The sequence below is a fragment of the Ascidia mentula genome, chromosome 2 (genome assembly GCF_947561715.1).
Source record: "Ascidia mentula chromosome 2, kaAscMent1.1, whole genome shotgun sequence".
Taxonomy (NCBI): domain Eukaryota; kingdom Metazoa; phylum Chordata; class Ascidiacea; order Phlebobranchia; family Ascidiidae; genus Ascidia; species Ascidia mentula.
The window spans coordinates 14,924,053-14,946,800 of record NC_138567.1 but is presented as its reverse complement, the minus strand read 5'-3'; the positions used below and the strand labels follow the sequence as shown (position 1 = coordinate 14,946,800).

At 35.6% G+C, this 22,748-nt stretch overlaps 3 protein-coding genes and 1 non-coding gene across 5 annotated transcripts; 3 read left to right on the top strand and 1 right to left on the bottom strand.

Moving 5' to 3' along the window:
- Positions 1-489: 489 nt before the first annotated feature.
- On the bottom strand, positions 490-12,259 carry LOC145890731 (N-acetylglucosamine-1-phosphotransferase subunits alpha/beta-like). Its single transcript, XM_082981877.1, has 20 exons — positions 12,106-12,259; positions 11,523-11,908; positions 11,179-11,426; positions 10,724-10,901; positions 9,829-9,940; positions 9,408-9,548; positions 8,589-8,754; positions 8,036-8,163; positions 7,416-7,565; positions 7,139-7,258; positions 6,327-6,913; positions 6,037-6,087; positions 5,826-5,969; positions 5,282-5,419; positions 4,704-4,782; positions 4,229-4,353; positions 3,409-3,517; positions 2,858-3,052; positions 2,425-2,558; positions 490-1,664 (listed from the first exon to the last, which is right to left on the bottom strand). The coding sequence occupies exons 1-20, from the start codon at positions 12,232-12,234 to the stop codon at positions 1,361-1,363; spliced, it is 3,624 nt and encodes a 1,207-aa protein (XP_082838003.1). The 5' UTR covers positions 12,235-12,259; the 3' UTR covers positions 490-1,360.
- Positions 12,260-12,533: 274 nt separating this feature from the next.
- Positions 12,534-14,457, top strand: LOC145889402 (glucosamine 6-phosphate N-acetyltransferase-like). Its single transcript, XM_082980353.1, has 5 exons — positions 12,534-12,765; positions 12,949-13,011; positions 13,079-13,218; positions 13,406-13,467; positions 13,743-14,457. The coding sequence occupies exons 1-5, from the start codon at positions 12,600-12,602 to the stop codon at positions 13,888-13,890; spliced, it is 579 nt and encodes a 192-aa protein (XP_082836479.1). The 5' UTR covers positions 12,534-12,599; the 3' UTR covers positions 13,891-14,457.
- A 1,460-nt stretch (positions 14,458-15,917) lies between these two features.
- Trnag-ucc (transfer RNA glycine (anticodon UCC)) lies at positions 15,918-15,989 on the top strand. The gene has a single exon. It is a non-coding gene; the product is annotated as a tRNA-Gly (tRNA).
- Positions 15,990-16,487: 498 nt separating this feature from the next.
- Positions 16,488-22,641, top strand: LOC145888961 (upstream stimulatory factor-like). Of its 2 annotated transcripts, none has more exons than XM_082979830.1 (10): positions 16,488-16,614; positions 16,998-17,050; positions 17,843-17,952; positions 18,286-18,417; positions 19,289-19,463; positions 20,095-20,179; positions 20,561-20,625; positions 20,692-20,786; positions 21,293-21,421; positions 21,895-22,641. In XM_082979830.1, the coding sequence occupies exons 1-10, from the start codon at positions 16,562-16,564 to the stop codon at positions 21,991-21,993; spliced, it is 996 nt and encodes a 331-aa protein (XP_082835956.1). In that variant the 5' UTR covers positions 16,488-16,561; the 3' UTR covers positions 21,994-22,641. The 2 variants fall into 2 exon arrangements, with proteins under 2 accessions (XP_082835956.1, XP_082835955.1); XM_082979829.1 differs by having other exon boundaries at positions 19,286-19,463.
- The last annotated feature ends 107 nt before the right edge of the window (positions 22,642-22,748 follow it).

Here is a 22,748-nt window from a genome sequence, read left to right as displayed (position 1 = left end):
GTCGGTTTTGCTTCTATATTTTGTACCTTTTGGGTCGCTTTATGCTGTAAGCCATGCAGTTTTGAACCGGAAGCGTTCAAACGGAAAAAAGCGTTACCGCATCGTGGGAACTTTGATAGTTCTGCATTTTTTGTAAAGGTTACGGAAACATATCGATGCACTACCTGAAAATACACCGCATACTAATATCAATACTGGATTTTTTACCGATTTTTGCGAAAACTATTATGCGTATTTTTACCCACAATGAAAAATACCTTTAAAGTTGACAATAAACTGCACTTTTTCCTGAACAGTTGCTTTTGAACATTTTACCTAGACTGACAATAGACACGTTCCTTTTTTCCTGGGGTCGAGTGCTCTGATAAGCACGTGGGATTTTTACCGCCCTATTATACACAAAAAAAAACCAACTGTAACATAAAAAACACACACTAAAGTGAAGTTTGTACTACAGCGTATTTTTGCTTTGCAATATTTTCAGCACCAAAAAAGCAGAAAGTTCAAACAAGCTGCAGTGAATCGACGTTGCCTGGTAATTTGATAGAAAAGAAAACCAGGGGAAATATTATACGAGTGTAAGATTGGTGAGGTGGGATATGCCATTGTTTAACGTTGAGTAATTGTGTAATTACAGAAACCGTGTAAAGGTCTTGCAGTAAAGAGATTATCATCACTACAGGAGAAAACATTTCAAAAAGAATAAGAGTATGAAAAGACTTTCACTTGGTTTGAAATCAAATATTAATCGTGGCGATTTTTTAGTTCTTCCGTTGCGACACAGTGAATTAAAAATAAACATTGGGCGTAATACAGCCACAAACATCTTCGTGGCAAAAACAAAAACATAAAATTGTTTTTTTTTATCAAATAAAGATTCAGACGGAAGATCAAGTTATAAATGTTTACTAAAAGCACCCCGTGAAAAACGGCACGGTCAGTTCACAACACGAGTCCGCAACGCAGTGGATGCGAAATTTTCAAACAAGTATAGCAAGCAGTGGTTATTACACCTCAGAAAATGAACACACATTATTAGGTGTCTGAAGACAGAATCGTTGCATTCAACCAACGTTACCATTTCTTTCTATGTAACTTGAACCAACATCGAAAAAGAGTTCGGTAGGCGGCAAAGAAACGATTTGGCGTAATTTGTTTTCCTTGTTATTGTTTAAAAAACTAAGCAACTTCTACCTCGCAGTACCGATACACAATATTGCACTTAATCGTGACGTTGTACTCACGTGACATGACGACACATTTGTGGTCGTTTCAGTCACAATTGCATATAAAAAAGGCGGTAATGCGGAATGCATATGAAGCAAGCGGTGGAAAAGGTAGAAACGTGAAAAGTGTGACGTCACACGGGATTTTTGCTCGATCCTCTCATCCAGCGAAAGCGCCTTCGTCGAATAAGAGGGCGGTATTTACGCCAAAGTTTGTAAATGTGATCCCAGAAAAACGAGATCACCACTGAGACGAGGAGGAAGGCAAGTATCCCGTGCATCATCCTTAACGTCCTCCTGTGATCTTCCTGCCAAGCTCTCAAGTCGCGGATGTCGTTGAATCGATTCCTGTACTCGTGGGAAAGTTCAAACTGGGATTGTTTCGGGAAGAGAGTTTCGTAAAAGTCACGAACCACGGCTTTCACGGTCGCCGCTTGCCTAAAACAATCAAGGTTGATTTTACAAGAGAAATTGTTAAAGGACATCTGTATCAGTCGGTACTGATTGCTGATGCAAATTGCCAACGGATCTGCATTTTCGTGTCAGACCCAATTAAAAAGGGGGTCAAGTATACGATTTTTATAGAAAAAAAATTTTCGCCTGATAAACCGTGTTGTCAGTTTCTGCCGCATCTTGTGGGAATAATATTTGAAAGCAAACCCCAACATCTTAAATGCTTTAACCTGGTTGGTATTGATTGATTTGTCGCATTGTTCTCATGAGGGTTGGCATCAATGTGCTATCAAAAATAAGGGCGACTGGAAAGAAATTCGAATTCCCTTTTACGATTCTACATTGCATACGTTTTACATGAAATGGCAAACAAAAGCAAACAACAAAAAAGCCTCCATTTAACGTTGTTTAAGCTAAAGCATTTTGACAATAAAAACGACTGTAACAAAAACAGCTTAAAATACAACAAATTAGGTCGCTAGTCACAATATATCTTAGTCTTTAAAACGACAAACTTAGCAATAATGACGGTATGACAACCCTGGCTGTAGTCATATTTGTTTATTGCGTCGCACTGGATGCTGCTAACTTTAACTTGTACAACACGATTCGACCACGACAAACACACGTCCATGGAATACACGATTCAAAGCGTCGCAATTTCATGGGCATCGTTGCGTCGGGGTTTTGGTACAAATTAGAAAGCTTGGACAGAACATCTGACGAAAAACGCAACGTCACTTACTCCAGATTGTGGTCAATGTTGTCATTCAGGCAAATAAATTTTTTCGGATTTTTTCGGATGTCGTCGAGTTGTCCGACCACAGTTGAAACGTTGCTTCGGATCATCTTAAAAGCCACGTCACCGTGTTCCATGTCCTGCGTCAGTCAGAAACTTTCATACAGAGGCATTTATATTGAGAATATCTTAATATAGCTCAGGTGATGTTTAAAACGATGGTAAATTTATACATCAGGTCAAATGGTGATGTTGCTGTAAACGATATTTTAGCGAATTTACAGAATTAAATTATTTAACTCATAATTTAAAAGAAAATTGAAAATTACTTCGCCCTTTTTTCGTATAGAGGAAAAGATTGAGCAGTTGGAAGATTACAAATAATTTCTTTGAGTAAAAACATTCGTAGCCACTGAAATCACCTTCAATCAACTCCTACCTTGTATTTGAATCTTTTCATTCCACCAAAAGTTTTAGAAAACAATGCAAGGATCGGATCACAATGAAGAATAACCTCCCTGGTAACGAGGGGCATATTTGTGTCGTAATACTTCTCCGTTGTCGCCCACTCGTCCAGATCCTTCACAGGTTGTGTGTAAGATTGCAGCGAATGGTTTGAGGTATTGGAAGAATTCTGAAAAAAAAACACAGAATGTTTTGAAACTTGACATTTTGTTTCAAGGTTTAAGTCCGGGTTTCATTCTTTATCCCTGTAGACCACAAATTTGGAAGTTTTTGAGTTGAGTCATCATACAAAATGAACTTCATCGTTGAAAGTATTGTTGTTAAGGTAAGTCCCATGAACCCTATCGGGTTCATGCCTTGGTTCAGAAACCGGAGTTTGAGTAGAATGCGAAACAATTTACAATTTCACCAATTTTCGGCAGAAAAAAACTGTCAAACTACTTTCTTAAAATGATTTTCACATATTAAAGTTTTTCAAAAAAGTTTAACTTCAAAAAAGTTTTTTAAGGGACGGTAGTTTATTACCTTTGATTGAGTTCCGTATAATTCCCAGGCACAGTCCTTAATATAGGTTTCCAATCCAGTCAATTCCTGCAAGGTCAGTGGAAGGTCGTACACCTGTGTTGCGAGCAATCTGCAAAAACATACAGAAACTTAACCAACCAATTATGGGCTTACCAAGTTATCATGCTACACTTTGCTGTTTATTGGACAAGAATAACATGTCTTATTAGTGTTGAATACCTATGTGGTAAACGGGATTTCATGACAAGTATTTACTCAGTTCAATGATTCTCAACCTGAGTCCGCGGACCTCAAATTAATCCGTAAAAGGTTTTGGGCAAGCAAGCACCTTACTTACTTTACACACACTTTCTATTCTTTTTGAACGCCGCAATCATTTTATTGCACATTATAGAATAAAGGCGACCGGTATTTCAGTTTCGTTTGTAAAATTGCGCGAATAGATGTTATAAGATACCATTTCCCATGGTTGGGGTTAAATTGCGCGAAGCCGCAGTCAACCGCAACTAGGAAATGGTGTCTAGCGCATTGACAACTGACGTTCCGTACTAGCATTCACATGTCAAACAATAAAGGCCATCTGTCTGCAGCTTATTCACGATAAAGATCTTGTTCTAAAAATCTAAGGCATAAAACGCAATAGATCCGTTATCACATTTTTGACTAGCCGTTTTGCTCGGGTAGAAGTAATTTGGGGACTAAGCGATTGTAAAGCTCTGACTTACAGTTAATTGAAAATACTTTCTGGCGATTATTGTCATAACTATTTGTTTCAGCGCAAAATGCAGTAATGTGTAGTATTTTTTAATTTAATGCAAACCTTATTTCTCTGTCGGACAAAACACCCGAACTGTCTGTGTCAAACCGATCGAACACTTCAGAATAATTCAACACTTTTTCTTCGCTCATCACGTAGTAAAAGTAGGAAAATGCAAACTGCATGTCCTGTGTTGACAAAATATTCAAAGTCATATGTTTTATAAACCCAATTTATAGCTGTCAGTTTTTGTGTGCTCAAAAACGCCAGAAGAAATATAGTAAGTTTCAGCTGCAAATGTTCACATCAAACTTATCAGTTGGCAGGTTGGAGTCAAACGAAACTATACTAAAACTTTACTTTTTATACAAACAAGACATTTGACGTCACATTGACAAAACATAAAAAAATAAACTTCAAGTTTAGGTAAAACTTTACCTTTTATAAAACCATAAAATCAAAAGAAAAAACTTTTGAATCTGCTAAAATATTTGTCAGTTCGGAAAATATACACGACAGATGAACATGATTGTTTCACCTGAGAATGTCGAAGTTTGTGCGATGATGTTTGGTCGTATTCGGCAGGAAATTTACTCTGCAACTCGATCATAATCGACCTACAAACAAATAAGTTGATGCAGAAATCGGTGGAGATTTTCAGGTAATTTAGAATCCCAACTATATGCGAAAAAAACTATATGGTTGACTCTCATAACAGATCGGTCAATATATATACGAGAGCAGATAACCACGAAGTGTTTGTTGCTTTACAGTTTTCAGTATAATGAACCAGGGTTACCAGATAAAAACAAAAAAACGGGCAAACGGAGCTGTGGGATTTTGTTAAAAAAGGGTCATGTACGATTACATTTCAGTACAACACTGGAAATCAACTAACCACAATGTTTTCTATGCCAATAAATAAATACACAAGATAAAATAAGTCGAGGCCAAATTATGATCCAAATTTCACAAACAGCCAAGCGCAAATGGAACGGTTTTAAATTCGCCCCAAATTTAAGGAATTTGGCTTGAAATCAGGCAAACTCGGGGGTGGGCTTAATGATACATGTTGGTGGTGGCAAAGTAAGAATACAACAGATAGAGATGTCTTACTTGTGAATAAAGTGTGGCATATGAGCGGGGACTTTACGTTGTCGAAATCCGAATCTTTTGTTGTAAAGTCCGCTCACGAAACGAAGAGAATCACCAAAAGTATCCAACAACTTCCTTTTCTTGAATGACGTCGCGTATCTACAAACAATTGAAAGTTATTTTTAGGCAACAGTTTTCAAGGTTTTCCTTCATCATTTTCAGTCAGTATTTCGAAATTTTTACATTTCGAATGCAAAGATCTGAAGATCTGAAAATTGTTTAACTTGGAAAGTCATTTTTTTTGCAGTATCTTCCAGAAAAGCGGCATAATTGCTTACTTTATGAAACATTACAACTTAATATTGAACTTTGGGGGTGACATTGAATTTTTGCGAGCAATAAATTTTGGCGTGCAACCCCAGTTTGGGAAGCCCTAAGTTAAAGTAAAAATTATACACTCTGTCAATTAGGGTCATTGCAAATATTTAGACGTAAGAGCGGATTTTGAATTGCACCAATCGGGAAAACAAGAAACTTTAACGTGAAAGTAAAATCTTTAGGATACCTTTCTTCTCGAAATCTCTTTTCTTCCAATTCATCGAGAAAGTCCTTTAACTCGGTGTCCTTTTCCCATGGCATAAAACCTTCATTTTGAAGTGACATAAGTTTTCTGTTACCAGGACGGTTAATCTCCACAAATATTTCTTCGCTGCAGAAACACATTTTAATATATTTGTTTAGTACGGATAATTTACTTGGACTCAATTTACGCCAACCTTTTGTTCTGGTGCGATATATCTGCATTTGCTCCAGGAAAATTTTCTTTTCTGTGAAAAAAATAAACCTTGTCAAAAGTTTTCATGTTTAAAAAAAGATTGTCCATAGAAGATATTCATAGGAGCAATGCCTAATCTTTTGTACAAGGTGAGTTTTTATTTAAGGCAATTTCTTTACCCCAACATTACCAAAGTTGTGGCCAGAATCAGTAAAGAAATAATATGGGATAGCAGTAAAATGTAGCATGTCGGCTTTCAAACCTAGGAAAAGCATACTTACTAAAACTTACCTAAATAGATGAGGAACTTGAGGTGATATTTTTGACGTCACTTCACCTAAATCTCCTCTAACATAAGACAGGGGTTTGTTATCTTCAACACTGGGCAACTTGGAATTATTTGACACCGATTGATTTTCTTTATTTTCAACCTGGTTGTTTCTAAGCAGCTCAAAGTATGGTTCCAACAGCTCCCTTGCAGATCTCTTATGCCCCAACTCAGTTAAATAACCCTCTTTAAGGTCATGATCAAGTGCTGCAAGGTCATCTTGGACATGCTTAGGCAAAACTGTTCTGTTGATTAAATCCAGGTTAAAAGGTAACTCTAGTTCGATTTTGGTTTCATCAAAGTTGATTTTTGGTGACTTTTTATCTTCAGGAACAGCAAGAAACACCAGGTCATATGGTTTGGTTTCTTCTCTGGTCTTTTCAGTGGGTTGTTCGATTTCTTCATCTCCATTAATGCCAACTGTGTGGTTTGTGTCATTTGAGGAAGGGAAGGCAGTAACATTGAATACAATCGACAAAACTCGACTAGTTGCATTGTCACCCTTTTCTGAATGTGAAACATTTACGTTTCCAGTAACGTTAAATGTTGCCTAAAATCAATATCATGTCTTTAGTGATACAAAAACAACTGTTTTTTAGAAAAATTTTTGGCAGAACGAAAATATATTTTTAAAAAATGTGTTTTAAAACTAATATTATATTTAACAAAAGTAGGATAAATGCAAGAGAAGTATCCACAAAAATAATAATACAGTTTTACAACTTTTATAAAAATTTTACGATAGGTGAACACAGTTTGCTTTCAGTAAACTCACAGTTGTCTCATTTCCATTGTTGTGAAATAAAATGGTTAAAACATGATACTTATTGGACACTGCGGCAGTTCTCACATCCTTATTCTCATTATATGTTGCAGCAGTTACTTTGGAGAAGGTCTACAATTAAAGATTGTCAATTCCATTTTTTCTGATATGATTACTCATGGAAAAAAATAAAATTTAAAAATTTTCCAGTCTAGATTCGTAAACAATTTGGTTTGTGTTTTATTGTAAGTTATATTGCAAAAATATTGAAAAAGTAAAAAATTCTTACTTTGGTGAGGTCAATGTATGCAAGATATTTTCCCCAAGGCAGATTATAGGTTGTATTATTCTTTAAATTCGATGTTAGTTTTATCATATTTTTGTAATTGCTAATCCCACAATCTCCAGCATCAAAACCACATTCTTCAACATTACATGCCTGAAAATAAAAATAATTTACCACCTGAATGCAGCATAAATGCTTCAGCTTTCATTTATACATTTGTTGATTGTTTTTCTGATAATACTTAATAGGGTGTTCTTAAACTGTATGCATAAATAACTAATGACATAAATTATCTCATATTTTTGTTGGGGCAAATTAAGGTATTCATAAAATTTTTGACATAAACATCCAAGACAGAAATACTGCCAAAATTGCAGTTCACAAAGGGTTTGTTATCAACTATGGAGCAACTACCAAGTACAAAAAACTGTTCATTGAAGTCTAAAACTAAAAAGATTACACCCAAGATCCCAAAGATAATCTTGTGTGTGTAGACTTACACAAAACCTCACTTAAAATAAATGGGAAGAGCCTCTATCGAAAGCAATACATAGGTACCAGGCTCTGCAGCAGTAAATAATTTAGTGGAACAAGATAAGCATTCAAAAACAATTTCTCAAGACCTGATCACAAAACTTATCAGCTATCCAGTTGTTGGAGCATCCAGCTTTGCAGTAGGTTGATAACGATGACATCCAAGGTTGATTTCCAAAATTGTTGTTTACACCAACACCCATTCGTACATTTTCCCCTAAAAAAAATATTTTTTTTTTAGGATGTTATTCAGTCAAATTGTGCTAAGATTCAAATAATGCTAACAATCAACTAAGTCTACACGTTATTTGAAGGTGATACATAAACAAGTTTGATCCATCAAGATTTGTTGACCCTAATGAATTGTGCCATCGTTAGACAAAGCATTTGTAAATAAACAATGTGGCTATATATTTATTAGTTTTGTAAAAATAGGTGTTAGATTTTCAACATTTAGGGGTTTGCTTTGAACTTAAATGAATCGTTTAAATAAGAAAAGGCTTGTATTCCGTAGTTTTACAACACCTCCTTTATTTCCTTTAAAAATTGCACAGTATACATCGTTCATCCAAAACCTTCTGATAATGAACTAACAACTTTTATCACAAGTATTAAATAAACATGATGAAATAATTCATTGACCTGTGCAATCTCCACCATCCCAGTTGCAATCGGAGACATTACAAGCTGCGTCACAATAGCCGTCTGTGATCCAGCTTGGTGAACAACCATCTGCACAGTTTGGAACTGCCCATGCAAGATAGATATTGTGGCCAGCATTTTCTGTATAGAAATCTTCGGGCCAAACCTGTAAAAAAATTATACCTGATGCAAATTAGGTCAAGAAGTCAGTCAGTATGTAACAAACTGTCTTGTTTGTTACAACTTTTACAACATCGATTTTTGTGACATTTGTGTTACCAGATTTGAACAGGTTAACTCAAGTTACAAAATCCTACATATTATGTCAATTCTATAATGAAGCTTGGCCAGCACGTTCAGGTGGCAAAATGTCAGATGCGGCTTGTCACAACCCATCACCTCCCAGTGCAACTGGCTGCGGTTCTATGACAGAGCATGATTCTCTGTGAGGAAATCAGTTGCCACATGGGCATGTATGTGGTTTTATCAGTTCCCAACTGCCCATGTGATTTTATTTCATGTGTTTATTGTTCATCTAAGTTTTGCACAAAATAGAAATGATTTTATTTGACATTTTTGTTGAAACCCCTTTGTGGGTTATGTTGATAATTAATAAAGACTGAAGTTTGTTTGGAAAAACAACTTGTTTCAATCTCCATGCTTTTGTTATTCACGCAAGGGTTAGGTAGCAAACATAAACACAATTTATTAAAAAAAATCACAGGGCCAGACTACTAATGTCATACACACATATCTCACATATTATATCATTATTGACTCTATTTCTTTAATATACACTTCTGTTATTTATTAGCAAACCTCTTTTCCAAACATAACATCATCGTTGAAATAAATGAATCGCTCAGCAAGCCCTGGAATGCGGTGAATGTGAGCCTCGATTGCCGGGGAACTAAAAGTTGGGAGGTGGCTTTGGTTAATGAAGATTTCCTCATGTGTCACCTGTTTAAACATAAAATGTTGAAACTAAATATTTGCTGAAGAAATACAGGGCATACAAGGTTTAAGAACAAAATGTTAATTAATCAAAATCGTTCTTCTGGCACGAAGAACGATTTTGATAATTTGGGAGGCCTGGCAGCAAAATAGCAGTATAACAAAATGTTAGCTTAGATAATTAATTTTAGAAATATATATGTTAAAGGTATTCTTGATTGCTGAAGAATCTTGCAAATATGTCAGAAACAGAGACAGGTGAACACTTTTTCATACTTTGACTTACCACTGTAATTCGCTTGGAGTCAAGATTTAACCAGTAAGGGATCTGTCCATTTGTAACAAGATATATGTGACGTACCCAAGGTGCATGCTTTTCCACTGACCTCAAAGAGTATCTGAAAAAATAATATCATCACATCAGGAACAAAAACCTCAGGAACAAATCATTGCAATGGGACATCTAATGGACCTTATTAAGCATTTGGTTACTACCCCATAGGCGTTGATTTAGGGTCGACCTGTCACCCCTCACAAACAAACAGGGGTGACAAAGTGTGTATTGTCAACCTTGGATTACGTTTAAATTAAAATTTATTGTCAGAAAATCCACATTTTTGCGTTAAGTAAAAGACCTGTATTTCACTGTCACAATCATGACAAACACAAGTGTCTCACGGATTATTACTTAACGCAGCAGTTGTTCTAGCATAATGGTAGATTTGTTTGTCACTTCATAATTACCAAATCTGCAATAGACCAAGTGAAAAAAATATGTACAACAACATGGTTCGGTGTAAAAACAAAGTGACACGAAACGGAACGGAATTTGCGTCGTTTGCCTATGTTTAAGACGATACGACTGACAAAATGTTTTTTTTTTGTTTTTAAAACCTGGAAAGGTCATCCTTAATATTTTACAAAACATTAAAAAATCGACGCCTATGCACTACCCAACTAACATTCTTTTGAAAACTTTGCATATTCAATCGTAATTTTTCCCATCAAGATAGAAAATAAAATAAAAACACACATATACTCAGAACTGATAAGAAGGGACAGAACATCTTTTAACCAACAGTGGTTGAAGAGAAGCTAACAAAAAAAATGCCTTATATTCACTTAACCATAAAAAAGCGAAAAAAACATTTTCTGTCACACAAATTATTTTTGAATGAAACCTTAATTCTTCATTGTCTTCAAAGCGACTTCTTGAAATCTCATCTTCCCCGGTAGAAGCATCAGTGATTCCGACCATGTAACATTCCATCACTTTCACTTTTTCCTCCTCGATTTTGAAACCATCTTTAATGCTGGAGTTGCTTTTGTCATTAATTAGTTCATTAACATGCGAGGAATCTGTGGAATATTTTGAGTTATTCCTCTACTACATCCACAAAGTATGTGTTCTCTATTGACGTTCTCAAACATTACTGTGACTATTTACATTTGCTTGCCCTAATAAAAAAGTGTATATACAATATATATTTGTGACAAAAGGTTCACAGGCTTCGCAGCCAAGGCATTGCAGCCAAGCTGGATCAGCCACTTATCCCGGCAATATATAGATATTTAGGAAAAGTTGATCCCGTCTTAAATCAAGTGCTTGTACAGTTCTTAATCTTTATGTAGTTACCTTGTAACCACAAAAAGGCCAGGTTTTTTCCACTGTCCAGGTACATCCAGTCCATTTTCTCTTTCAATGCTTGTGGCAGCTTGGTTTGCAAATCTTCTTTGGTTTTCACCTTGTCCGGTATTGATTCAAGGATTAGAGATTTTTCTAGTTTCATCGAATACGGGGCAGTATTGTCAGTTGTCACAAAAAACAAGAAATTTGAGTGATTGGTGGAGTAAGCTGACTTTGCATCCTTCAGTTCTTTGTACCTGTACACACATGTGTAGCATATCATTTACAGCTGTCCACTTATGTATTTATTGGTCAAGAGTTTATTTTTATATTTATGAAAAAAAAGATTTTACCTTATAACTGTGGCGTTCATTGCATCTGTACCAACAACATCTTTTGCAACATGAATATCAAAAGTAGAGACCACATTCTCATTGTTGGCATTGAAATCCTTATTTGAATGTGATTCAATAATTAGCAAAGGAAGTTGCATGCAGTTTTTTAACTTGCAACTGAAATCAGTTTTATTTGATTTGTGTTTTGAACTGTTAAAGCCAATATCAAGCTTCAAACTGTTTAGTTGCGCAATCAGTTCTGGATCAGATCCGTTTACCCATGTGTAGACAACATCAATTGGAAGATGGCTGCAAAGTCTGTCCTGGAATGACCGGGAAGCAATGTTGTCATGGTAAATACTGAAGGTGACATTGTATTTATGATGACTCCACTCAAGCAGTTCCTGAAATAAAAAAGCGAGATTTGTTGTGCAATCTTTGCATAAGCAGAAAGTTGCAAAGCTAGCCCACATAAAAACCCGAGGAAATTTGCAATCTTTATGGGAAATAGGCAAAACAGAGACAAGTAAGAACCAAACAGCAAGTACTAATTTAGAAGTCTTGCTATAAAGAAGCCAATCTACAAAATAATATAGGCTACCTCGCCAAAGTGGAACATGGAATAGAGAACCACCACCACGCCGGTGTATGCAAAATATATTCCATATTTGTGGGACAAACACGTGTAGGTTTGCCGTTGTATCAGTTTACAAACTGCACTCTTTAGCATTATTCCATCTGCGAACTCCGCGAATTTTTTCTGCAAAACGTTCATAAACAATGCATGTTTAACAAGCGTTGTCTTAAAACGGCAACGAAATATAATATACGATTACAAGAATCTACTGCTTGTGTTTACGCCTAGTTTCGTATGATTCAAAAAGTTAATCCTACGAGATAAAGTTCATTGAAACGTGTACTTTAAAATTATTGAAACTATAAAAATCATAAATTTGCACAATATTTTTAAATGGGGGTTTCCCTTCTTCCGCTCATGTGAAATTTCAGTGTTAGTTAATTTATTAAATGCAAAATCTCCACGTTGCAACTTGGTAAATTCTATTCCACTAACAAAATTTTTCAACTATAAACAATATGACAAAAGAAGGAGATTCTCCTGTGTATATGTTCGATGCGAAACTCTTGGATGACTTGGATTTGTCAGATTATGGACTAAAATTCGAGGTAGATGGCTTGTCACCAACAAAACCCGAAGAAGGAATTGTTATTCGGCCTTTATCAACCGATGACTTTGATAAAGGTGTGGTTTAATTTTTCTAATGCTTTGTTATGGTTAATTTATTACGGTTGTTTTAAATCCTGTTTTTTTCAACTTTAAAATTAATCACTAGCCATGCACAATTGAACAAACATATGTTAAGCTCTTTCCAAAAACTAAATGTTTGGGTTTATGTGTTAAATGTTGCCTTAATTGTATTTCTAGGTTTTACTGATGTGTTGGCTCAGCTCACAAAGCTAGGTGAAGTTTCAAAGCAAGATTTTTTAGGTTTGTAAATTGGTACCATATAGATTATAAAATTTGCTTTGACTAATTGCATTAAAAATGCATTTAGACCGATTTAATGGAATGAAAGGAGCTGGAGGTTACTACAGTCTAGTGGTTGAAGATACAGAAGCTGATGGAGGTCGGGGAAAAATTGTTGGCACAGGAACTCTGGAAGTAGAACAAAAATTTATTCACTCTTGTGCTTTGGTATGTCTACTTAAACTGGCACAAGCCTTTTTGTTTTAATGCAAAACACTAAGCCTGTTTTTTTTCTCTATTAAATCAGCAAAAATTACTAAATAACGTTAATGTTTTTGTATTTCTATTTGCAAGATAAGTGCACTGAAAAATAAGTGTCTGTTATAAAACCTATTCTAAAATTTTGTGTTTGCAGAGGGGTCGAGTGGAAGAAGTTGTTATTGACAGCCAATATCGTGGAAGAAAGTTTGGCAAGATGTAAGTATTTCTTCAAACGTGTCTGTACTGTTAACTGTTTCTTCTTTTAAATTTTTGGTATTTTTCCTATGGCATATTGGTGAGCAACAGAATGTCCTTTCTCTGTTTTTGGGTACATTTATAATAACCATTAAAGTTGTAATTCATCATGCAAAACTTTCCCTGGTGATGTCATTAGTCACATTTCAATGGTTCTGAACTCAATATTTCTCTACATATTCATTGCATTATCCTTTTCTTTGTAAAATGTGACCTAATTATCTGTTGTTTTGCAGCATTCTTGGCCTTATCACCGCCCTTAGCAAAAAACTGACATGTTACAAAACTACACTTGAATGCAAAGAGGAAAACATATCTTTTTATGGAGTTTATAATTACAAGGAAGACCCTGAAAAGTTTATGCAGCTTCGTTTTCGCGATTAAAAATACAATATTATTTTATTTTTAGTAACTAGATAATTTGCTGTTTTGCATGAATAGTTAGAAAATATAGAATGCATTAAATGTGTATGATCAGTTACATTGTGTTAGAATTACAACAGGTTTAGAAATTAACTAACATGCAGCAATTAAGTATTTTGCTTTTTTATACCTTTTCGTGCACCCAATTCCCCAATAGCACATAATAAAATGCAGTTTATAATTTACCTATTTGTTGTACTAAGCACAGTTACAATATTACCAGAAACACAGTGTGTCATAATTTACCACTGTCACGCCTGTACCCAATGAACTTGCCACTTTATGCAATTAACAGGGTACTGAAAAGTTACATTTATTTTATGTGGTAGCCAGATGATTAGAAATCACTGTTGAACCCTTGGCATTCTTGCATTTTGTACCGTCTGTGCGCATATTTAATCGTGCACGCAAAAAAAAACAGTCAACTCTTGGTGCCTTTCTTCATTGTGGCGTTTATTGTAGAACAATTATATGTGTTTGTTTTGTGCAATTTCTAGAATTGTTTTTGCACCCCAATAAACAACTTGTGTGCACCATGTCAACTTTTGTATAGTGTCCTGCAGACATCACCACTGTTACAACTTAGAGGTCTCCTCAGTACCGTTTTGGTGTATAACTTACAACAACACGTCGATGTTTTTCGAAAATATTTCTGGATCGATCTTGCTGCGTACCAATATGATTTCCCAGTCGCTGCTTTGCTGAATCTAAAGTCTGCTTGCGTGTTCTTGCTGTATAGGTTACTAAGTTCGACTCCGTGGCAGACTTTTTTATTAATTGAAAGACACGATTGCAATACCAGGTGGCTTAAAGTTTAATTTGTTTCAAGCGCGTTAGTGACAGAGCGAGTAACTTCTACCGCGTGCCAGTTGTTAGTTAAATGACCGAGACTATAGTTGGGAGGCAAAGTTAATGACAGAGAATAATGAAAGCGAATTATGACAACGAATCCTAACAACGAATTAAGAGAGAGAAAAGTGCGAACGGGTATTTAACAAGTTACAAATGAAGAAAAACGTCTGCCGTCGAGCCGGATGCCAGAAGGCTGTGCGATTTCTGCCGGAAAGCCTAACACCTTCTGCAGCCTTCGGTCTGTCTGTGTTCCAAATGTGTGAAGACTAAGGCTATGTAGGAAAACATGCGTGTTGCTACAATCTCAATCGAACGCCTTTTTCCTATAACGAATCTTTTAAACGTTTTGAATAGTTGATTGTCCAAAGTTGCTGGTTCATGGTAAGACTTCCTTTTTACACCTTTTAATATGTTTCTTTGAACCTCACAACACGTAAATGACCCATTTTGGACTGCGTTTACTTCACCCATCAGTTGATGATGGCGCAAAAGGAAAGCATATTCCAAAAAAATTACAATAGGGTACCAAATATATCTGATTAGGCATCTCTGACAAATTAGTGTCACGTCGACCAATTTTTGCGGCCAAAGTACATTTGTCATGGTACAACTTCTAATAACATCCAAATCCCTTATTTGCCTTGTGGAAGTGGTTCCCAACCATTTTGTAGTCACAAACTCCTTTAACAAAATGATAATGTATGCGGACCCCTACGCATGAAATTTTCTTAAGGGCAGTGGAGGGATTCAACAGGATCGCAACGTTTCGTGCGAACCGGTTCTTGTAATTTATTGACCAATGCGAACCGGTTGTTCCGGTTGTTAACAATCGTATATATAGGTACGTGTTTCACTTCGCGTAATGTATTCCCGCGCTTACCATGGCATGCTGCTAGTGAGAGAACCGGATGCTAAAATATTTGAATTCCACCACTGTTTATAAAGGTCAGAAAAATCTCGGATATTATAAGCTCTACAGATTTAAACACTAAAATCCCGGTCATGTCCAGATATATTAATTTATAGCAATTGACACCTCTGTAAGTAACATCCCGTACTACGTCACTGTAACTCCGTTGACCTGAAATGCTTTTTTCTTCCAAATTCAGTCGAAAAACATCGTAAATCACCGGCACGCGTCGATGGTGTAACGGTTAGCATTGGTGCCTTCCAAGCACTAGTTCCGGGTTCGACTCCCGGTCGACGCAGTTTTCCACTTTTGTTTATTTATTTTTGTTACATCATAAAAATGATCAAAGCCATTCCACCAAAAGCGAATTTGTTAGAAAAAGTTGGTAATTTTACAAACGTGTTGCAAAATGTCCATCGATATCATAATAATCGCCAACAAACAAACATTTCAAAATTAACAAACGGTTGTGGGACCGAAACGATAAAAAGGAATTATTATTCCTATTCCTATAATCAATGCTTCAAATTTATCACAACCACAGTATAAATTCCTACTTTTGACAAAGTTTAGACAGAGAGGGCCTATTTACGATCAAATAAATATTTTTTGCTTAATTAGACACAATGTGTTTCCGTTTAAACTTTTATTAATACCAAAGTTTTTTACAAGAACAGGTATTTTATTGTTGGATTTTCGTTTAATATGACAAATTAGTTTATTTTAAATGGAAGAAAGTCGATGAAGAAAAGGCGGATAATGTGGCGGATGAATATAAAGGGACGAATTCTTGTTCGAGAAATGGTGGGACATCACATGATCTTGTTTGTTCCCGTGACTTAAACTCGTGATTTGGTGCGTGGAATTTAAATGCCGCGAGGTGCTGCAATGGACATTTCGTTGGACCAAGCACTCGAAAACAGGTAAAAATTTGTTTTGTCAATACTTTTTGTCACAGTGTGTGCTATTACGTTGTCTAAATCACACGCAACACAGCTTGGGTAACTATGCGGGATTTAACAAGACATTAGTGGATTGAGGAAGTAATGTAACCATTTCTACCGAAGGTCTTTGTTTTAAACAGTACAGAAAATCATGTATGAAATACATTATCATACCTACAAATTAAGCAATAGTAAATTACTATCTGTTACTTTTTATTTTTGACACTATACAAATACATTTCGACACCCTAGTTGGTTGATAAGCTTTACCAAACCGATTTTGTTTCTATTTTATACTGTTTATGTACCTATACAATTACTATAAATTACAAAATAATGTATTTAGTTTGTCATGTTTCTAGTGATAAACACAGAGAGAGTCTCGATGATGAGGAATCTGGGGATCTGATGCGCGGTTAGTAATTTACTATAAATGTTTTACTGATTTTAATTAAATTAATAACTGAAAGTTGCAAGAAACTCTCATGTTTTCTGCAAACTTACAATCCAAGAGAGTTGGAGGTAGTACAAACTAGTGATGCACCAAAACAGTAATTTTTTTATTTGTTTGAACCAAATATTCAGCAAAAGTTGCCGAATTAATTCGACTGAATAAACCGAAATGAATTTTGGTATCCATCTTTTTAACTGCAATAAATTTAAACAAATCGTGTGCTGAATTGGATCTAATCCTATCCTACTTCATTTTACTGGCACTTAAAGACTAACCCTTACTGCTGTACCAACTGCGTAAAGTTGATTTTCATCATTTCTGTGACAATAAACAAATAAAATGAACACATTTATACAGTTTTAACAATGATTCTAATGTATAATAAAGTTTGTGTGTCATCATTGTATGCAATAAAAAAGTTTCGGTTTCGGATGAATTTTGCAAAAATAGTTGGACGAAACTGAGTTTCGGCCAAACAAATTCAGCAAATCAAACTTTTGGTGCATCCTTAGTACAAACTAGTGGCCATCAAATTGTGTCCCATGGTTTGGGTGTGACTTTCCGAGCATTTTTGTCAGACTGTGACCAGCTAATAAAGCCAATTTTTAAAAAGTAGGTTTGGTATTAGTGTGTATGTCTATTGACTCATTGAGACGAACTTGCCAGCTACAGAATTAACCTTTTTGTAAAATTAATGGATTTAGAAATGGTGTATTCAGTAAGTGTAAATGTTATGACCTTATTTACAAACAGATGTGAATGTGAGTGAAGCGCTTGGTTCGGACGATCAATCCCCGATGACTGGCGACGTGCAACAATCAGGAATACAAACATATCAATTTCGCTCAGGAGACAATGGCCAGGTGAAACAAAATATTATTGTTCGGCTTAAGTAACTCTATTGCAAATTTCTTGTTCAGCATTCTTTAAGTTGTGTATCTTGCATGCAAAAGATTTTACTTCACAATATGGCTGGGATAATGTTTTTTTCAGTGTTCAAATCTATATCTGAGGATAAATCATAAATAGAGCATATATACAACTTTTTAAATAATGCACTTTGCTACATCATATATGCCTGTCTAATTATTATGTATTTCTGCCTCTGCCTGTATGAAGTCACAAGTAGCGACCAATTCTTCTTTTTTTTAAATTTATCCCAGTGTTCCATATCATAAATTGTTGTGTTTCAAAAGGTGACATACAGAGTAGTGCAAGTTGGGGGCAACGATGATAATCAGCAAGCAACATTAAGTATTGTAACCACCAATGGAATACAAAGCATTCTGTCGCCAGGACAGGCTGGAGCTAGCAGTGGAGGTCAACAGGTATGTCTATTATAAGATATGCTCCACAACAGATTATATATAGCCAATGCTAAGCATGAGTTCATTAAGGGTGCATCAAACAATATACACATTTCGCTGCACCCAAGACATAATAAATCTGTAATGAAGTGGATTTAAAGTGTATGTTATCTGGCAATTTCTGGGCATCACTGTTTACTGGGGATGTGCCAGATGGACAAAGATTCGGGTTCGTGCGAACCCAAATAAATAGAAAACATTGTTCGCCTGAACCCAAATATATTCGTGTGTAAGTAAGACATGACCAATAGATTACGCCTATGTTCCTTGACGAACGATTGTTTCACTGTCATTGTTTTACCACTCTAAGATACGGTGTTAGACGAAAAGCATTGTGCTGCAAGAGAAACGCTATTTTCGTTACCTTTTGTACATCCATGGTGATTAAACAATAGCAAAAACGACTACACTTGTACTCATAGTGCTATGCTCCCATTGTTGATTAATCGAAAAAGCACTGAACCTTAGTTAGTTTATCACACAACCGTTTACACTCTAATGAATATTCGCATATGAATCTTGCGTGTTATTTGGGTTCGCACGAATATGAAATCTGCTGATATTCGGCAAATACATTTGGGTTCGGGTTCGCCCTGGCACATCCCTACTGTTTACACAATAAATTTTATTTTGCTGTGCTTGGAATCTGTGATGTATATATGGGTTTGTCACCAAACTAACAATGACCTTTTGTTTGTTTATCATGAACAATATGTGGTCAAACTCTGATCAAACTTGTGCTGTAATACACTATACGTTTGTTGAAACCGCTGGTAAAGTGATTACGCTTCAAAAATTTCACATGTACTGTATCAAGTAATTTTTTTAGCAGGTTGCGCTGGTCAGCAATCCTTTTAACAATGAGTCGGATGGCACGACAACCAACACAATGTCAGATGGACAGGGTGCAAAGTTCGCATACTTTCCTTCAGCAGGATCCAATCCCAGTGACAGTCCAGACCTGACTCAGACTGGTGACAATGCAGATCAACAAAATGTCCCTGGAGGTTTGGAACAGCCACTGAATTGTTGTATAACTTTATTCAATCTTTTTACACAAAAATTTAGGCTGGTTTTGCAAAACAACTGAATAACAGTAAATTGGGTGTTTCTCAGAGCTACTGAATATTTCCTGAACATACATATGCTGGTACTTCCTGACAATTGTAATTGATAACATATTTGGTATAATTGTAACATAACTCCCTTAAAACTAATTTTCACAAAATTCCTGTTATGTGAGTCGAAAAACTGATTATTAAGTTTGTACACACACACATATATTGTCTGCGATATTGCCAACTTTTGCCAAATTGCTGTCACAGCAGGCATAAATATTTTCTGAAACAAATTGCCCAATATGATTTCCACTTGATACAAACTTCCTTTTGGGCTTGTTCAAATTTAGAATTTCTGCTAACTAAATGGTCTAGAAAGTGTTAAAATTGAAACCTGTGTGTTTGACTGCCTGTTAAGATAACAAGACAAATATTGATTTGAATTTTCCACTCAAAAACATTTTGTGTCATCATCAATCTGAAAATCTAAAAAACTTTCGCTTTCGAATGTTTGTGAAACTTACTGTAAACTTGTGGCTTTACCATTAATGGAAAAGTAACAAAACATTTTATTGCAAAGGTCAATTCTATGTGATGATGTCACCCCAGGATGTACTTCAAACCAGCCAAGGATCAAGATCGTTGGCCCCAAGAAACTTTGTACAGTAAGTCATACATTTGTTTTGAATTTTTGACGCACCACTTTCACAATTAAAGAAACTTTTTTGTTTTGTGTCAAAATAAATCCACATGTGATTTCAGAAAATATTAAAATTTTAATGTCAAATAAATTATGTATTCTATAAACATCTGGATTCTCAATAAATCGATCTGAGCTGTCTAAAGATCGCTGTGTTGGGATTTTAATACATTATTATTGATACGGTGTGCGATCGACAGCCTGCCAGGGGCCTTTGGTTTTTTGATCCAGTTTTTATTTACTAATCACTATAAACATCTGGTTTGCTATAATTTCTAGAAAAAAGTGTTGTTGATAAAAATAAATTAAAAAACATACAGTCAGTAATTCCACCCCATGTGCACAGAAAACTGGATTCAAATCGTGGAGTTGTTGTCCGAGACACAACCAGGAGGGTCCAACACAATGAAGGTTCACATAGAGACTTCTGTGGTTTTTGCTGAATCAAAAGTTTAACTTAAATATTGTTTTCAATAGTGGAAAGGCGAAGAAGGGACAAAATTAACAATTGGATAACAAAGTTATCAAAACTTGTTCCTGATTGTGCATCGGATCACACAAAACAGGGACAGGTAAAAATTTACTCCAAAACTACATTCTGATTTATATATAGACCAGTGATTATAAACAGTGGCTCTTTACCATTGTTCTTGTGGCTCGCTTTCGCCCGCTATATACACTTTTACTTTTTTGATTCAGTCATTGATGATGACCTTGAGAATAGCTAGGTAACTGATAGTAGTGGTGCACCGAAACAATATTTTTTTTATCTGGCTGAAATTAAATATTTGGCAATGGCAAAAGTTGGAATAGGAACATAATGTAGCTTACGTACAGTTTTATGCATATCAGCGACACATGTAGTATAAAAAACATTCGGTTTCGGTTGATTAAATCTGCAAAATTGTAGAAGTCTTAGTTTCAGCCGAATAAATTTAGAAAACCGAAATTTCGGTGCTCTTGAAACTATAGTACTCCAATTTATTGAAAAAAACTTCTCGTATAAAAATTAAAAATTTTCTGTGCTGTTTTATACACTGTTTTATATGTAACTTATAACACTGTTTTCTGACATCAGAGCAAGGGTGGAATTCTTGCCAAAACTTGTGATTACATCCTTGACCTTCAGACCACAAATCAAAGATATGCAGATAATTTAAAGGATTTGGAAAGGATACAGCTCGATCATGAGGTGTTAAGAATGCAGGTATATCAATTTACCTGCTCAACTGTTAGCCTTTTTGTATTCTTTAAAATTCAAATCCTTGTATTTTACTTCGTGCCCTTGAAAACTAGTCCTGATGCGCAGATACCTATGTTATGTGTTAATATGCAAACAATTAGTTTACAAGTTCAACAACAACACTGGTAGGGCGTTGGGTCTGGTTAGCCCAGGGTCATAAGTTCAAACCTCACTGGGTGCTTGATTTTTCAGATTTCGCTCCGACTTGTAGGCAAAAAGTGCCTGATCCAGCTAGGCTGCAATGCCTGAGCTGCGAAGCCTGTAATCCTCATAATATAAAATTAATCTTGGCAAACCTTTCGATAGTTTCTTCAACCAATCTCAACGCACTGAAACAAATGAAAACCTGTAGGCAAAACTGTATAGGGGTGTGAAAAAAAGTGAAAAACAATTTTTTAAAACAATTTTTTGCAAAAAAAACTTTTGTTGTTTTGAAGCTTGAGGATAAAAAGCAAGAGAACGCGATCCTACGTCAGATGCTGCAGTCACATGGCATTGAAGTCGCCATCACAAGTACCTCAAACACTTCACACTGATTCCATGCAAGTGTGCCGCAAAATCTGCTGGAAGTGGACAATTCATGGGCTTTGGGATGGCCGAGTTGGTTCAGCGTACCGACAAGCACAGCAACAGCTATAATAGATTTTACTGATTGCAAGATATCGGAAAGCAGCACTGCCCTATCTACAATCTTTTTCACCACCAGTGCTTCAAAATTTCTATTTCACGTATGAACTAAGACTGAAGTCTAGTTGGTTTAATTTTCATTGTTAAAATGTTATGCAGGGACTGCCACACATTGTAATTGTTAAAAAAAAATAAGATTAAGTCAAACACTTTTAAATTGATGGACAGATACGACCCGAGTATCCAAATGATGTCAGCGAATAGACCAGAAAACTCTTACTTTTGTACTTAATTTTTTTAGCAAATTAGCATTATGACATAACACTCTGTGAAAAAATATACTTTCGCGATTTTTGAACGTGTACAAAATCGTCATAAGTTTTACACAAACCATGAACTCGGCGTATCAGGATAAAACGTTTCCACAGGTTTTGCATTTAAACATTTCCTACATTAGGAACATCGCGCTTTTCTTCTGATTTATTATAGATCGTTCCAAAACTTGTGAGACGTTTTTTTTATTATTGTTTCTTAGCGAGAATAAAAGTCGCGTCGGACTTTCTTGATTTATTTGGATTTCACGAAATTGGTGGTTCTTCTACCAACACAAGTTTGTCAGCTTGGTTGAGACCTAAAAGTGAAACCGATGGCATTGTCTTGAAGA

Excerpts from the sequence above, each read along its gene's own strand:
- LOC145890731 (XM_082981877.1), bottom strand. The coding sequence starts at position 12,234 with ATGCTAAAGAGTGCAGTTTGTAAACTGATACAACGGCAAACCTACACG. Across the intron at positions 9,549-9,828 it reads ACTCCAAGCGAATTACAGTG|GTGACACATGAGGAAATCTT; the intron begins GTAAGTCAAAGT and ends ATGTTTAAACAG. Across the intron at positions 4,783-5,281 it reads ATGCCACACTTTATTCACAA|GTCGATTATGATCGAGTTGC; the intron begins GTAAGACATCTC and ends ATTTGTTTGTAG.
- LOC145889402 (XM_082980353.1), top strand. The coding sequence starts at position 12,600 with ATGACAAAAGAAGGAGATTCTCCTGTGTATATGTTCGATGCGAAACTC. Across the intron at positions 12,766-12,948 it reads AACCGATGACTTTGATAAAG|GTTTTACTGATGTGTTGGCT; the intron begins GTGTGGTTTAAT and ends TTGTATTTCTAG. Across the intron at positions 13,468-13,742 it reads GGAAGAAAGTTTGGCAAGAT|CATTCTTGGCCTTATCACCG; the intron begins GTAAGTATTTCT and ends GTTGTTTTGCAG.
- LOC145888961 (XM_082979829.1), top strand. The coding sequence starts at position 16,562 with ATGCCGCGAGGTGCTGCAATGGACATTTCGTTGGACCAAGCACTCGAA. Across the intron at positions 17,953-18,285 it reads GCTCAGGAGACAATGGCCAG|GTGACATACAGAGTAGTGCA; the intron begins GTGAAACAAAAT and ends GTGTTTCAAAAG. Across the intron at positions 19,464-20,094 it reads TCAACAAAATGTCCCTGGAG|GTCAATTCTATGTGATGATG; the intron begins GTTTGGAACAGC and ends TTTATTGCAAAG.